Source organism: Taeniopygia guttata, chromosome 10 (genome assembly GCF_048771995.1).
Source record: "Taeniopygia guttata chromosome 10, bTaeGut7.mat, whole genome shotgun sequence".
Classification (NCBI taxonomy): domain Eukaryota; kingdom Metazoa; phylum Chordata; class Aves; order Passeriformes; family Estrildidae; genus Taeniopygia; species Taeniopygia guttata.
This window is the reverse complement of record NC_133035.1, coordinates 5,815,434-5,830,394: the sequence shown is the minus strand read 5'-3', so window position 1 is coordinate 5,830,394 and position 14,961 is coordinate 5,815,434. Positions and strand designations below refer to the sequence as shown.

At 40.9% G+C, this 14,961-nt stretch overlaps 1 protein-coding gene across 2 annotated transcripts in view; it reads right to left on the bottom strand.

The window, feature by feature from the left end:
• Positions 1–13,943, bottom strand: part of MTMR10 (myotubularin related protein 10) — a 35,662-nt gene extending 21,719 nt beyond the window's left edge. Inside the window, exons 1-3 of one of the 2 annotated variants that reach the window (XM_030282004.4) lie at positions 13,632–13,943; positions 12,295–12,355; positions 228–364 (exon numbers count right to left, since the gene is read on the bottom strand). In XM_030282004.4, the coding sequence (XP_030137864.2) occupies positions 228–364; positions 12,295–12,355; positions 13,632–13,685 (252 nt within the window). In that variant the 5' untranslated portion in view covers positions 13,686–13,943. Of the gene's footprint in view, positions 1–227; positions 365–7,927; positions 8,052–12,294; positions 12,356–13,631 lie in introns of those variants that run through there. The other variant, XM_030282006.4, reaches the window with a different exon arrangement.
• Between the last annotated feature and the right edge of the window lie 1,018 nt (positions 13,944–14,961).

The following is a 14,961-nucleotide window of genomic DNA, read 5'->3' as shown; positions in this document are numbered from 1 at the left end:
TTTGTAAAACCACTTCCTGGAGAAGCCTCCATATGGAGCTGGATATATTTCTGTACAAATTTCTTGCTCTTGTTCTGATATGAATGGATGGAACAGCAACACATTCAGAACAGTGCAGCCTCATCCTGCTTGGAAGGCATCAATTTATATTAGATATGAGACAGACTGACTGTGTGAATAATTTCACTTATCACATTCATGATGTAGCCAAGTGAGCAATAACCAACCTGCAGTGGCATTGGGTCATCTGTAATAAAGGAAATCTTGAAGTTAGTGCAAACCAGCTTGCCCCACAGATCATACTGGCTCGTGTCTGTTGCAATGCACTTTCTTACAAAATTTACTTCATTCACCACAATTTCACCTGGAACAGAAGAAAGGGAGGGGAAAGGAGAAGCCTATATAAATCCTGCAGGTACAACAATTCTAAATCTGTAGTACTGAGCAACCCCTAACTCTTTACCAGTTTCAAGTTATCCACCTCTTATGGGTAAACATGGAGATTAACTAACACCACTCCAGGGAAAACAGAAAACTACCATTCCAAAATGAATAATATTGTGCAGTAGTTAAAACAAAACCCAAACCCAAGAAAAACTACCAAAACAAAGCTCAAAGAACAAAAACCAAAAGAAACCCCACAAGAAACCCAACTCACAGTCAAACCCAAAGAAACCACACACTACTTCCCTTAGATCCAGAAATCAAGATCTGCAATTCTCCACTATTAAAAATTCATTGGTTTGAACAACACTGTCCTTTAAACAAGCAAACATTCCCATACTTCATCTAGTATTTATTTTAAAAACTGAAATTAGCTGGCTATTGTTAAGTACCTCAGAGAATTTTATGAACTTCCTGAATTCAGAATTCAGAATTCAGGCCACATCATATTTTGTATTTATAAAGACATTTTCAGGTGACTTCAAAAAACGGAACACAAACACATTTCCAACTTTTTACTGTGACTGTCTAATGAAGGAGACATTTTCTGAATTTTCTTCATAAAACAGAAGATCCAAATGAAGAAAAAAAAATTATGCTAATTGGTCTGGCATCAGCTATAAAATAAAAAAAAAGCATATAGCCAAATTAGATTGAGGACCATTTAAAAAGAAAAAGTGAATCACTACACAAAATCATACTTTTCAGTTCCACAGCCAAAATTTCTGAAAGCTAAACAGTAACTCTTCCTTCAGTAATCTTAGTAATTCCTTTTATTTCTGTACAGAGCTTCCACTTTTGTCATCAGATCAACCACCTCCTGCTGCTGCTGTCTAACATAAATGGTGTAGGAGTACAAGTGTGTTCCAAAGAAAAGTGTAATTTCATATTGGCTCTGAGATTCTGCTTAGGAGAAACTAACGACTAAAGAGTGCTGAAGCCTGATTTGCTCATAATAGGTTTGGCATGTTCAATCCCAGTTGCCTGAAATGCCATCTGACAGTCGTGCTCTGCAAGAAGACAGCAGCTCTTCGGGCAGCTGTGCTGGCAGCAATCAGCTACTGCATGTCCAAGGAGTAGAACCACAGCTGGAATAAATTCCCCATTTATCTCCTCTCTAGAGCAGATCTTTTTTCAGGTGATGAGTACTGCAGCCAAGTAACCATATCTTGAAAGGACTGTCTTTAGTGTCCCAGACACTTGAGAGAAATGCAGCTTTTGCTGTCTCCAGGCCCTCCAGCCCCTTAGCTATTTCACCCAGCTGTCCTACTGGTCCTACTGGATCTCTTGCCCTTGATATAATCAGGGGTCTGCCTGGAAGTCACTAGAGCAGCAGCAGCATCTCTGCCTTTGACTCAGCTGTTCAGCTATAAAAATATCTTGGTCCAAGTCTCTAGCCTTGAGCTGCCAGAATTGTGATCTGTGTTCTGGGACTGTTTGAATATGTGAGGAGACAAGTTCCATTGACCTGTGTTATCATAAACATGAATATTCTATGCCAGAAGTGGCAGGGACTGTGAAAATGTCTATAAACAGATCTCCTGGAGCTTTAAAGTCTTTCCTCAAACAGTGCTAAAATGTGCTTAAATAAGCTTTTGAATACAAAAATAAAAAATCTGATTCTGACAGCTTCAGTACAAATAGTTAAAAGTTCATCCAAGTCCACAGCAGCTGAAAACAATGTGTTATAATGGGGTACATGAGAATGACAAGCCCTGCTTCTGTTAAACATTGTAATGAAAATGTTTCAATACTTAGCATGGACTGGCCTGAAACTTTCTAATGCCCAGCATTTCTTCAAATAATCTATTTACTTAAATAACTCCAAAAGCCCAAACCATTTATTGAAGCATTTTCTCCTCAGTGTTGGTATTAAGTCTTCAACTATTCAACATGAAGTTCTAAGCCACCTCCTCTGTGTGAAGAAAATCAACCTCCTCATAAACTGAGTTCTAAGTAGTTTTTATTCCTCTCTCTCTCTCTACATATTGACAGTGTATTACTGCAATATTAATAAAAATTATTCTAATAAATAATTCTAATAAAAAATATGGAGAGCTAAATACAAAATGTAACATTTTGTAACATTCACTTATCTGTTACCAAGTATATTTTTTACTATCACACAGGAGACACTTCTAAAAGCAAATTACTATTATCAAACTATTTCAGTACTTCATTATTTTGTTGTAACCAAACAGGAAAGATATTAAATACATTCACAGGTCTTCAATTTGAATCTACAACAGTTTAAAACATGCCTGCTACATCATTCTATTTCCAGAGACAGTCAGTCCTTTTTACTTCCCTCTTTCATTCCTCATAATTGTGTGGCTACACTAACACATGTTAATTCTAATCCTATTTTAGTGCAACTGCATTTAGTTTCATTTCATCCAACACAAATACATTCTGGATCTTCTGGCCTAGCTTATCTTCTGCTCTCAGGTTTGCAGCCCAAACCCAGAACTGTCCATTTTGACATTTTGAACCTAAGGATTAAGGCAGGACAGAATGTGTTCACACCAACTTCAGCCAAAGAACGAGAAACTTGGCAAATTTAATAGATGCCGTTTCCAAACACTTCTAGAAATTTTTTTTTTCAAGATGCAGGTTTGGAATTTTATGTGATCCATCTTTCATGCCTCACTTGGACCCCTATAATGAGCAATATATAAAGGAGTAAACCTTTCAAAATGAAAATTCAGGAAAGCAGATAAACAACATGAGTAGTAAGCGCAGGACTTGCACAATGAACCCTTCTTGTGTTTGTAGCTGAGTAGGTGATTTCTCCTACACAAGACAACAACAGAGCTATTCAGAGATATTACACTGCACATTTCTACAATGTAGCTGCTGCTTTTTTCCAGTAAACAGTCACAAACTGTTCCAGACATGGAACAGCAGTCAACACTTCCATCTGACTCCGAGAGTCAAAGAATGATCTCAGGAGACGAGAGCAGTTTGTTTAAACTTTGACAGGAAACCAGAAGAGAAATTACAGGTTGCCACCCTTACATAGAAAGCCTAATCACATTTAATAAAAATATTTCTACATTGAATAAGCAAATCACAAAAATAACAGGAGATACTGAATGATCTATCTAGATAATGCACTCTCCACCTAACACACAGCCTCAAAAACTGTTAAACTTCTGAAAAATTCTGCAAAATCTCCCAAAAGCACATGCAATCTGGCTGGTTCAAAATTTGGATGTTAAGAGAATTCATGGCATGTATCTAATCCAGCATAATGCATAACCCACTACAATCAAAATAAAAAGCAGCCAGCAGAGCCTGGGAACACGTGGGAGCTGGGAGAGAGACAGAAGAACCCTGCTGAGCCCAGGGATCAGCAGGAGGAAGCACTGGATAGCACAGCTGTGCTCTCCCCCAGCCTGCAGCCACACCACTCTGCACCAGGGTTGTGGCAATTTGCTTCCTCAAAATTTGAAACATAATCCCTAATCACTAATCTCCTAAAATAAAGGATGTTCTACACTGTTTTCACTACAATATTTTTGTAACTTTTGGTACCCTGTCTCACGGGATCAAGTTTAATTCTTTTGTTTATCTAATAATGATAATTTGTAACTTTTCAGGGAAGAAGGCTGATTTGAGTAGCATCAAGGACCACAGCCTTATTAATACAGGAGGTGATACAGACTGAGCAGTTTTTAACAACTCTGACATTACTGACTGAACAGAACAGTGCTGCACAATTAAAGGAACTGGGCAGTATTTTATACATACAGACACATACACAGATCAATACATATACAGAGAGATAGAGCATGGCACACATGCAGACATACACATCTTCAAATGCTAACAGGCAGTATTTTTATCACATTAAAAATCTGATACTTGCTAGAGGCAATAAACAGCTGAAATCATACTCCATAAATCAATAATGCAAATCCTTCAAGCTCAGTAAGATTGCAGATACCCTACATGCTGCTAAGGGAACTTTCCCAATGCTGTACCAGAAGCACAAGAACAGATTTACCAGCACAAACTTTCTTTAATGAGCATTGAAGCTCCATGGATATGTTCAATGTCTAACAGACATAAGCATAACAGAGGTTATTAAGTACTTTATCCAGTCATGTAATTTCTACCTAAATCCATAAAAAACTAGCACCCGGAAACTGAACTCCTGTTTCCCATTTACAATGCTGGTAGTGATTATACCCAAGTAAGACAACAGAAAACCAGCTTGTTAATGTGAAACATAGTCTTAGAAGTTTACAATAGAAAAGCTCAAGTTAATTCAAGTAGCTATTTAACTGTTAAGAATGCATAATAATGAGTTCACTTGTAAAATATTTGGCAAACAATTAACTTCTGGAATTTCCCAAGTAAGAATTTCCAATAAAAACTTCATTAATTAGTAACTGAAATCTACATTTTTGTCCCTTTATCTGCTCTCTTGTGGAGAGAATACCAAAATTGTATGAGTTTATTAGTATGCATCAAGCATTTAGATGTAAATTACTCTAATCCACTTCTAAATGAATCTTCTGTTCAGTGTGCTCAGGCACATGCAAACTTAAATTAAAAAAAAAGTATTTGTAAGCTCATGAAATAATTGTCTTTCCTCTATTTTCTGATTTTCATGAGCCCTTACAAGGTTGTTCCAAAACAATTGGCGAATGAAAACCAATTTGCATTAATTTTTAACAGGAGAACCTGAGATATCTACCAAAGAACAACTCTGACCACTGCTTGGAGAGTGGTGTGTTATAAATGCACAGCACCAAAAGAGCTTGTTTTGCCAGTCTCATTAAAAATTGTTATTAAAATATCATATACTAATTATTTTCTCTAGTGTGCTAAGAGAAAAGAGCTTAGATAAATTTTTAAATGCTCAGTAAGGGAAAAAGTAGCAAAAATATACAGGCTTCCTGGTAAGTTGTCAAAGATCATCTCTGTGTTTTCCATACACAATAACAAGACTAAAAACAGTGTTTGCCCAATAATGACTAATCTTTATGAAAATTGGAGAAAACAAAACAAAACAACAAAAAAAACTCAAACCAACCAAAACCAAACAAACCCACAGCTGGGACCTAAGAAGATAATTGCTTTTCTGAACTAGGATGGGATGCTCCACAAGCTTTCCCCACACCTCAGAACTGCGGTGAAGGATACAAAAATGTAGAATAGACAACAAACAACAGGAGTTCAGATGGCAAGAAGGAAACATCCATCAGGAGCAAAGAGCTCATTACCAAACAGATCGAAAACAAAGTATTGCAGCAAACCAAAAATCTGCTTACAGAGTTGCTTTAATCCAGGAACTTGTATTACCACTAAAATAGAAACAGTTCCATATTCAACATTCACTTCCACCTCGAGCCCTGTGCTGGCACTGCCATTTATGACAGACTTTGTTAGTCTCATCAGATAACTGATCCAGTTAAAAATTTATTTTTTTTCTTCCTTTTTTGTCAGTTCAAATTTCACCTGAATTAGCTCTGATCTGGCTTGTAATTTGGTTCCACAAAAAAGTGTCAGCATGAAGTAGTTAATAAGAACACACCTGTGTGTGAGAAAAATGGAATGATAAACAGCTCCTGTTGGCATCTGTATACATAGCTAGGCCAAATGAAAACAAACTCTTATCACCAGAGCCCCTCCAGTAAGAGTTTTAGTCAGAGTTCTGTAATGTGAACAATAGACAAGCCAGTGAGGAGGGAGTGTGCTTGGTGTTTGCATATTTTTAAGTCTGGCTACATAAACTACAGACTCCCAAACCCTGCCTTTGCCTAAACAATATAATCAGTAACAATTTGAGAAGACTGAGGTTTTCAGCTTCTTATTTTATAACTATGTTATCAATACAAGTTACAGATGCTGAACTTCTAATGTACTACTGGGTCTGTTAAATTATACAGGTTTGGCTTAACAAATAAATTAATATAGAAGCATTTGTTTAGAAATTAGTTTGGAATCAGTTCACTGAAGGCTTGCTTCATTGGAAGAAAATATAATTGCCAAGAGACAAAACATCCAGTAGCTTGGGCATATGACAACTCAGAATCTACTGAATTTAAATGCCTTGTAGCATTAAACAAATGTGGGGCAGAGGGGGCAGAAACCAACTACTTTGCAATTTCTTTGCAAAAGGTACATGTAAAAACATTAAAATACTTAAAACAGGGTCATCTTTCTAGCTTCAAGGAATTAGTTCCATAATGGCCTACAGCTAATCTGTTGCATAAAGGAAATTATTTTTGCAGATGTTTACAAATACTAAAATATATTACTAGTCAGAAGTTTTAAGAAATGCCTTTTATAACATAAGGCAGGATAAAATTACTCCATCCAGTAAAATCTACTTCTAAGATTGTATCTGGTACTTAGATTCTGCATGCAGACTGCCTTGGTTGTACTTATGTCCTTAAAAAAATCAAACCCAAACACAGAACAAGCAGTTAACTGAATCCAAACCACACCTGAAAATTTATTTTGAGCTAAACAAACAAAAAAGCTGTAACAGAAAAGACTACTTACTATATATTTACTGTAAGTGACATCTCATTCTAAATCTAAGTCAAATGTTTGGTTCATTTTTAAACTTCTTGCAGTATGAAAAGCTAGTTTTCAGAAACCCGTTGTTTCAGGTTTCAAATCCAGAATTCAAAACTCTACTAACTTATATAAAACTTCTGGCAATTTTTGTATAGGTAGCAAAAAAAAAAAAAAAAAAACTACAAACAAAAAAAACAAACAAAAACAAAAAAAAAACCCCTGAAACATCTACTTTAAAAAAGTAAAGCTGCATTATTTTCCAAATTTTGAAATTTCTAATCTGGCCATTCTTAAATGCTAAAAATAATTTCATGCTCTTGTATGACACCGATTCATGAAAACAAGTTGCAGCTACAAAGCTTTTTTGCTTCCTTTTTTATATCACCTATTAATTTTAAAAACAGACAAATGAATTTTCACAGTAATATTTCAGTTTCCAATAAAAAACCTAACCCTGCAATATGATGAGTCTCACACGGAGAGAGCGAGCCTTGGTGAGCCCTGCGCAGCACTGGGAAGGAGAACCAAGAGCTCGGAGCGCTCTGGAGCAGCGAGGAGCTGCCTTCGGGCAGGTTCTGCTCCGGTGCTATCAGCACTGACAGGCTGTGGCTGCTCAGCAGCAGCACATGCACATCCTTAGCACATCAGGTAATGCCTTCCTGAATATCAATACCTCATCCCAGAAACAGCCACGGGAAAAGACAGAGACGGCGCAGCACTTGTACCAACTAAACAGCCCCACTTTTCCCTCGGAGGCATTAAGGCAAAATGATTTCTAACAGCCAGAGCCGCCCGATCTCGGGGTTACTCATTAACCTCCTTCACCTGGGCCCCGGCCCGCACAGCCCCGCCCTGCCCCGGGCCTCCGCTCTCCGCCCCGGGACACACAGACCGAGGGGGACGCCCAGCAAAGGCGCAGCTCCGGAGCAGTGAGAAAGGAACGTACCTGGGGCGCTACTGCACAAGGGGCCTCAATGAACCCTGGATTTCCCTCTCCTATCACATGATGTCTTGCAGCTGCTCTGGAACACATGACTCAGTGTAATAAGGAATTACAGAAAGCAGAAAAAACCAAAAAGCTGGGAGCTAACTTGTGAGAGAAACAGACTCTTCTAAAATATTAAATCTTTCCATGATACAGTCTTAAAAACCTCCCAAAATTAAATTTCTATAGTCACTTGCCTTTCTAAAGGCACATATATATAAAAAAGCCAACAGAAATCAAAAAAGCAGGTGGTAAAGTCAATCGGCATTATTAAATAAAAGCTGAATATATCCAACGGCAAAAGTCTTGAACAGGACACACAATTCCACCTCAGCAAAAAACAGGAACTCGTTCAGAATTAATCAAAAACATTATTACAGATACAGGAAATTTCATTTTTAGGACCTACTAAGACAATTAAGCCAAAGGGAGGCAGAACAAAGTGGACATGTAACACATCTGAAAATCACAACTTGTATGAAATGGAGGAATATGGCTTGATGTTTGCTGTATCCTACAAGAACAAGGATTTATCCAAAGGAACTGGATGGTGGAAATTTCAGGGGGGAAAAAAGCAGCAATTAAAAAGAGTTCTAACAACATATAATTAAACTACAGAACTTGTTACCATGTGAAGCTGTGGGTGATAAATGTTTACAAGGCTTTAGAAAGCAATTGCATAAACTCAAGCAAGACAAATCCAGCAAGAGGAGCTGAACACGGCAGCACAGTTTGTATGATATCCTGTGACTCCTCACTGCGGTGTCCCCAGGAGGTTCCTGCCAGAGGAAAGTGCCCATGCCGCACTCTGCAGGGAGCAGCTGAGCGCGGCGTGCCCTGCTCCCCTCTCCCGCGGTGCCTCCGACATCTGTCCCTGCCCAGCCGTACTTGTGCCCGCTGTCACCACCGCGGCTCTGACCGCCACTGCCCCTTGAACTTGCCTTAGCATCAACAAGGCTTAAAGATAACAACTACATTCTAATTCGGTTTAGTCTATAATTTAATAACCATTTCCAGCCTTTTTGTAAAAAACTTACAGGCAACAATTACTATCTTAATGTTCTAGCAAATTAGCATACTGAGCAACAATTTAGCTAATTCAAGTGGACACAAAGATTCGCGAGTTACAATCCTTTCTTCACACTCAATCAGATGCTCCACTGGTTACATAATCTGCTGCAGAATGCCCTGGGTGAGCAATCTGGGAGGATCTTGCTGCCTGGTCTTGCCTAAACACAGTGTGGCACTGGTTCCATTACAGACACTGGACTGGCCCACTGTCCATCCCTGTACTGCACTTTGCCATTCACACCGTGCAGACACGCTGCATTCACGGTCCACTTGTGCTGGACAGGTTTTTTCAACTATCAAGTTAATGGCTTGGAAACCTACAGACACAGTTATGGAAAATAGGCTACAGGTGATCCCCAGGACAAAACACACCTTCAGGTTTAACAACGTGTACTCCACACTCCCCTAAGGTACACAGACTAATTTCCTACCAGCCAGGCAAGGCACTTTAACAGACTGACTGGTAGACTACCTGCTATTTCTGTAATTTTCCTCTTTGACATGCTTATAAAACCAGCAATGCACACAAACAAAGGGGGGGAAAAGTGAAACTGTTACAGAGGCCAACTCTTAACTAATTCTGCAGAAACTCTCACTCACAGAGCTAACACTAGGAAAACAGAGCTGCAGAAATAAAAAGAAAGCATTTTTATAACTCCACCTCAAACATATGTTTTGCAATGAAATTATACCAAATTCTACAAAATTACTTGCTTTTCCCTACTGCAGCATCGGTGTTGTCCCTTATAACCAAGGTTTTCACTTGTTTTAAATGATATTTGCTCCTTTTCCCAATAAACACCCTCTTCAGGGCATACAGTTCCATAAGAACACAGGCTTTTCCTCCAAATTCTGATGAGATGCAGGGTCTGGGCTCCAGAAGAAACTTTAAAAACAAACTTTACAGGTTGAAAGTTGAATCCAATTAATTGTCTTTTTTTAAGTAAAAACCACTTCATTTTCTAAGCAAATGTAGTATTTCCTAGCCTGTGACTCTTTGTCCTAACCTCCACTGTGCAAAAATACAAGTTAGACAGCAAGGTATTTAGCTCCTTTGGAATTAGTAAGCAAGCCACTCCCTCAGAGTCACTATGTTTTAGGAATCCAAAGCTTAATACAACCATTTGCAGGTTTTGAAGATTACTAAAGCCAGTACCTGTTTGTGCTAATGTAACTTAATTCCAAAAGAACTCCTTACAAACTCCACTACTTAAAAAAGTGTAACAAACATTCAGCCACTCAGGTTTATCTCTGCTCCTGAGAGCAAAAGCAATTTCACACAGTTGTTAAGGACAGGGTATTAGGAATGCCACACTGAAACTGTATTTACAAGGAAGTGCAAGTCAGCCTTAATATAATTAAATGAGTTGGAATTTGGCCAGGAACTTGGGTTATGACAAATCCAAAAGCCAGTCTATCCAACAGTACAATGTGTACTTGTTTATGCACTTTTCTACAGCACGGTTGATGACAGAAACAAAAAATGTCTTTAGGCTGGTGCTTAACTTCAAACAGGAAGAATTGCATTTAAGTGATTTTATATAAACCACTTCTAACACCCTCCAACTCTTATACAGAGTCATAAACAGATTTTGTCAGAGCTATTCTGTGGCTATTCAGAGCAATGAATTTTATTGTGAAATCATTCAAAATAATACTATAGAATGATATGGAGGTAGAAACTTTAAGTCTGTGGTACCTCATACTGTGGTTTCTACGTAACTTGGGGGAACTTAACTACAAATGTCCCAAAAACCATCAAATGCTGACTTCAAAGAGACTGCAGACAAGGAGAATAATGCAAAGAGGGAATAAATACAAGCCAGCTGAGAAAAGCAAACCCAGTCAGCACCATTTTAAGAGTACTTGGGAGTTTGACAAATAGAGCATGAACCACACTGCAAAAAGTGGCAGCACAGAAGTTACTTTTTGTAACTGCTCATGGCCAGGTCCCACAGCAAAGGCAAGATGTGCTACATTTTGAGCAAAGCACTCTCTAGTGCCTTGCAGTTGCTGTGGAATGTCTCAGAGAAGAACACGCAGTCACTTCCTTGTGAGTCAAAGGCCTTGGATGAATGTCAACTGCAACATAATCAGTGAGATGCCAAGTGGTAAGCAGAAGTTTTGCAAGCATAAAAATATAACTCTTTCAAATATCAAGCAATCTCAGCAATGTATTTTAAAAAATTTATGCCTCAAGCAACTTCTGCATTGTTTTGTTTCATGAAGAATGTCAGGCAGTTGTTATTTACTCTCTCAGTTGAAGCTCTTCCACAGTGTTTCAGTCTCTTAGGTACCTTACTGGACCATATCACATATCAATTAATACTGCTTAATTAGCAATAGGCCCATGTAAAGCAATGACGGAAATAATTTTTAAGAGTTGTTTATACCTACTTTATTGTGTGTGTATATTCTTATTTTTAAATATACATTCTGAATGCTAAGAAAAACCTGTAGTATGACATTGTTTTAAGCTCAAAATTATCCTCAGAAACTGCAAGCCAAATTTATTACTGCGATGTACAGTTTGCAATGAAAGTAATCTTGGGAACAGTAGATTGTTCCTTCCATATCTGAAAAAAGGCTTTCAGAAATCCTCATTGCTCAAACTGTCATCTACCAGCGATTGCTTATTCAAAATATGGATGGCATTAATACCCTACATTTTTATGTTATGATGAACAGTAATAAAAGCATTGCTTTATTTCACCCACACCCCAAAATATTATTCTGTAGAGGTCTGAAGACACAAATTCAAACTTACCTAACAGCACCGTATTCAATAAGAGTAAATGAATAAAGATGACATGAGAAGTTTTCCAATACAGAAGTCAATCATACCCACATACTGGAAATTCTATTACTATTTTCCTTTAAAATAAAGGAAGACCCTGACACAGGCTTTGCTACTGGGTTCTGCACACAGGTAAATATCGGACTATCTGATGAAAGTGTAATTGCCAGTAGTCTTCTGAAATGTGTCAAGAATGCAAAAATACTTAACGGTGGTTTAATTTCCAATACTCACAATAAAACCAAGGCATTATCCTATATGTAGTAAAGCATCACGCAGGCAAAACTGCCTATGTATTTATTTAGTGTTTCAGGTGTGTTAGAATAAGTTTCTACAGACACAAATACCATTACCCGTTCCTGCTCAAAAACAATATTCCCTCAATGAACAATGCTAAGATTAAAATATATCAAAATCAATACCAACAGAGGTATTTGTCAAATTCCTGATTCATGCCTACCTGGTAAAAGTACTGGTTCCAGTTTTTTAATCCTTGGTTCTGATGATATATTTTCATCAGCCTGAAAAAAAAAAAAAAAAAAAGATAATTTACTTAAGGCTCAGAACTTTACAGTCAGACACAAGCCTGACTTGCTTGTACAGAAGAAAAAGTTATTTTAACTTAAAAAGTTCATCTTAAGGAGCTAGAATCCAATCATAGTAAGAGTTTTTAACAATTTTGAGGGCATTTAGATTTGTACCAAAAGAATAATAAAATATTTTAAATATTCATGTTTAACAAATTTGGTATCCCAAACTACCACAAGTCACAGGATGAACAAAAACCAACCTGGCTTGACACTCATTTCAACAAGTTTTACAGATATAGACACTCAAGTTCAAAAAAACTCTCTACTAACTTCTAACATGCACAGCTTCCAACACAGGAAAGATTTCAAAAAACACTAAGGCCTAGAACATGCATATGCCTACTTGCGCTTCAGTTTCAAACCTTAAAACTGAAAATCTTCTATAAAAATACAGGAACCTTTGGTGAAATAACCCATGGTTCCTACAGTGATAACAATGTAACTATTTTCCAAGACTAGGAATATCCAGAACTGTGTTACATCTACATCTCACCTCTACTAAGAAATTGTGAAAAACCAAAAATCAGTCAACATGTGAAACATGTTGCTAATAGAGGTCCTGTCTTGTCTAAAGTAAATAAATCCACTTTCTGTCAAGTGCACATCCAGGTAACACAAAAAGTCCTGGTGGTTCTCGACATACTCAGTATCATATGCACCATATATAATTGATAGATACACTCGGTTTTCTTATTTATGCCATCAGACACGTTCCAAACATGAAGCGATGGCCGCAAGTGAGAGTTTAACCATGGGCACAGCAGAGCAGCGCCCATTGCTTTCTCCTCATCCCGCCCAGCGCTGCAAGCAAAGCGAGCCCAAACACCTGAAGCATAACTCACAACTTTCCAAAATAACCTCGCACGGGCCGATTCTAATGAACACAAGACTTTATGTTGATAGAAGTCCTGCTTCCCCAGCACCGTGCGGGCTCTGTCCGTGTGCGACGCGGAGACCCGGAGGCCAAGGGGCTGCACCCCGACCCGGCTGCGCAGCTTTTGTTTCCCGGGGCCACGGAGGGCTCGGGGACCCGGCAGCCCCTCCACAGGTGCCACTCGCACCCCCCGGGCCAGCGGGCACAACCCCGGGCCACGGGCACGGCCCCGGGGCGGCACCTCGGCCAGGGACAGGGACGGCCCGGGGCAGGCAGGGCAGAGCGGGGCAGGGCAGGGAGGACAGGTCGGTAATGGCAGTAAAACGCGGTTACCTGAGGCAGAAGGTACGACTTGAAGGTGGGTTTGGGCTGCTTGAGGGAGAACATTGTGGCCGCCGGCGGGCCGGGCCGGGCCCCGGAGGTGGTGCCGACGCCCGCCGGCTCAGGCCCGGCGCCCGCGGCCGCTCGGGCTGCGCTCCCCGTCACACCGCGGGGGCGGCCCCGGCGCACCCTCCTTCCCCAGGGGAGGAGCCAGCGGCCTGGGCAGGCCCGGGCTGGAGGTGCCACCGCCCCGCATGGAGCCCCCGCGGCTCCCTGCGCCTCCCAGGGCCGGCCCAGCGGCTCCTCGGGCGGGCGGCGGCCCCGGCCGGGCCGTGAGGGGCGGGCGCGGCCGCGTACGGCGGCGCGGAGGGAACAAGCGGCAGGCGGTGGCGGCCCGGGGCCCCGCGCGGCCCGGCACGGCCGCACTGCGGGGCCGGTCACCGCCCCGCCGGCCCGTGCTGCCCCGGGAACAGCCAGACACCGAGCAACGGAGCACGGCTCGGCCTCGGAGCCCCGTGGAACTGAAAGCCCCGTGCGGGGGCCTGCAGGAGCTGCTGCTGCCCAGGACTCTCTCGTGAGGCAGCGGTAGATCCCAGCTCCGGCGTGGTGGGGACGGGGCGGTGACACTGGCACAGGCTGCCCGCGTGGGTCTGGCAGCGCTCACAGCCAGGTTCTTCAAGGGCTTGAGCAGCCTGTTCCAGTGCAAGGTGCCCCTACCCATGGCAGGGTTCTGAACCGGATCGTCTGTGCTCCATCCCATACCCTTGACATTCTGGGATTCTGTGAATCACTTACTGCTACGGAGTTCTTCCCGTCACCCTTTACAGAAGGTGCACACATTACAGCTCTGGGGTGAAAGCAACCCTCTCAGGCACATGCTGTGACTCTTGGGGATAGTCTGTGCAGGGCCAGGAGCTGGACTCCATGATCCTTGTGGGTCCCTTCCAACTCAGCATATTCTGTGTGGTTCTGTGAGGGCTGGGTGATGCCCCAGGCAGCTCTGCTCTCACCCTCCCACTCTGCAGCCCTGCTGACTCTGCGAGCTGGATGTTGATCCAACATCCTTGTAACTCCCTTTCCAGGCACTCATGTGTTGCTCGCCTGAACTTCTCCAGGACATAGAAATAACACAGGCACCTACCTATACTGCTAACATCCATCGTTGCTATCTCTTTTAAGTAGGAAACTGAGTAACTGCTCATATTTGCTTATGGCACCCATAAAGGTCCATACTGCAGGTGATTATTATGAGTGCTCTAAACCTGACCTCCACAGTGGAAATACCTCCTACATGAAGCAACAGTTTGGGTGGAAATATAGTTTAATGAAGAGCCCTAGATCA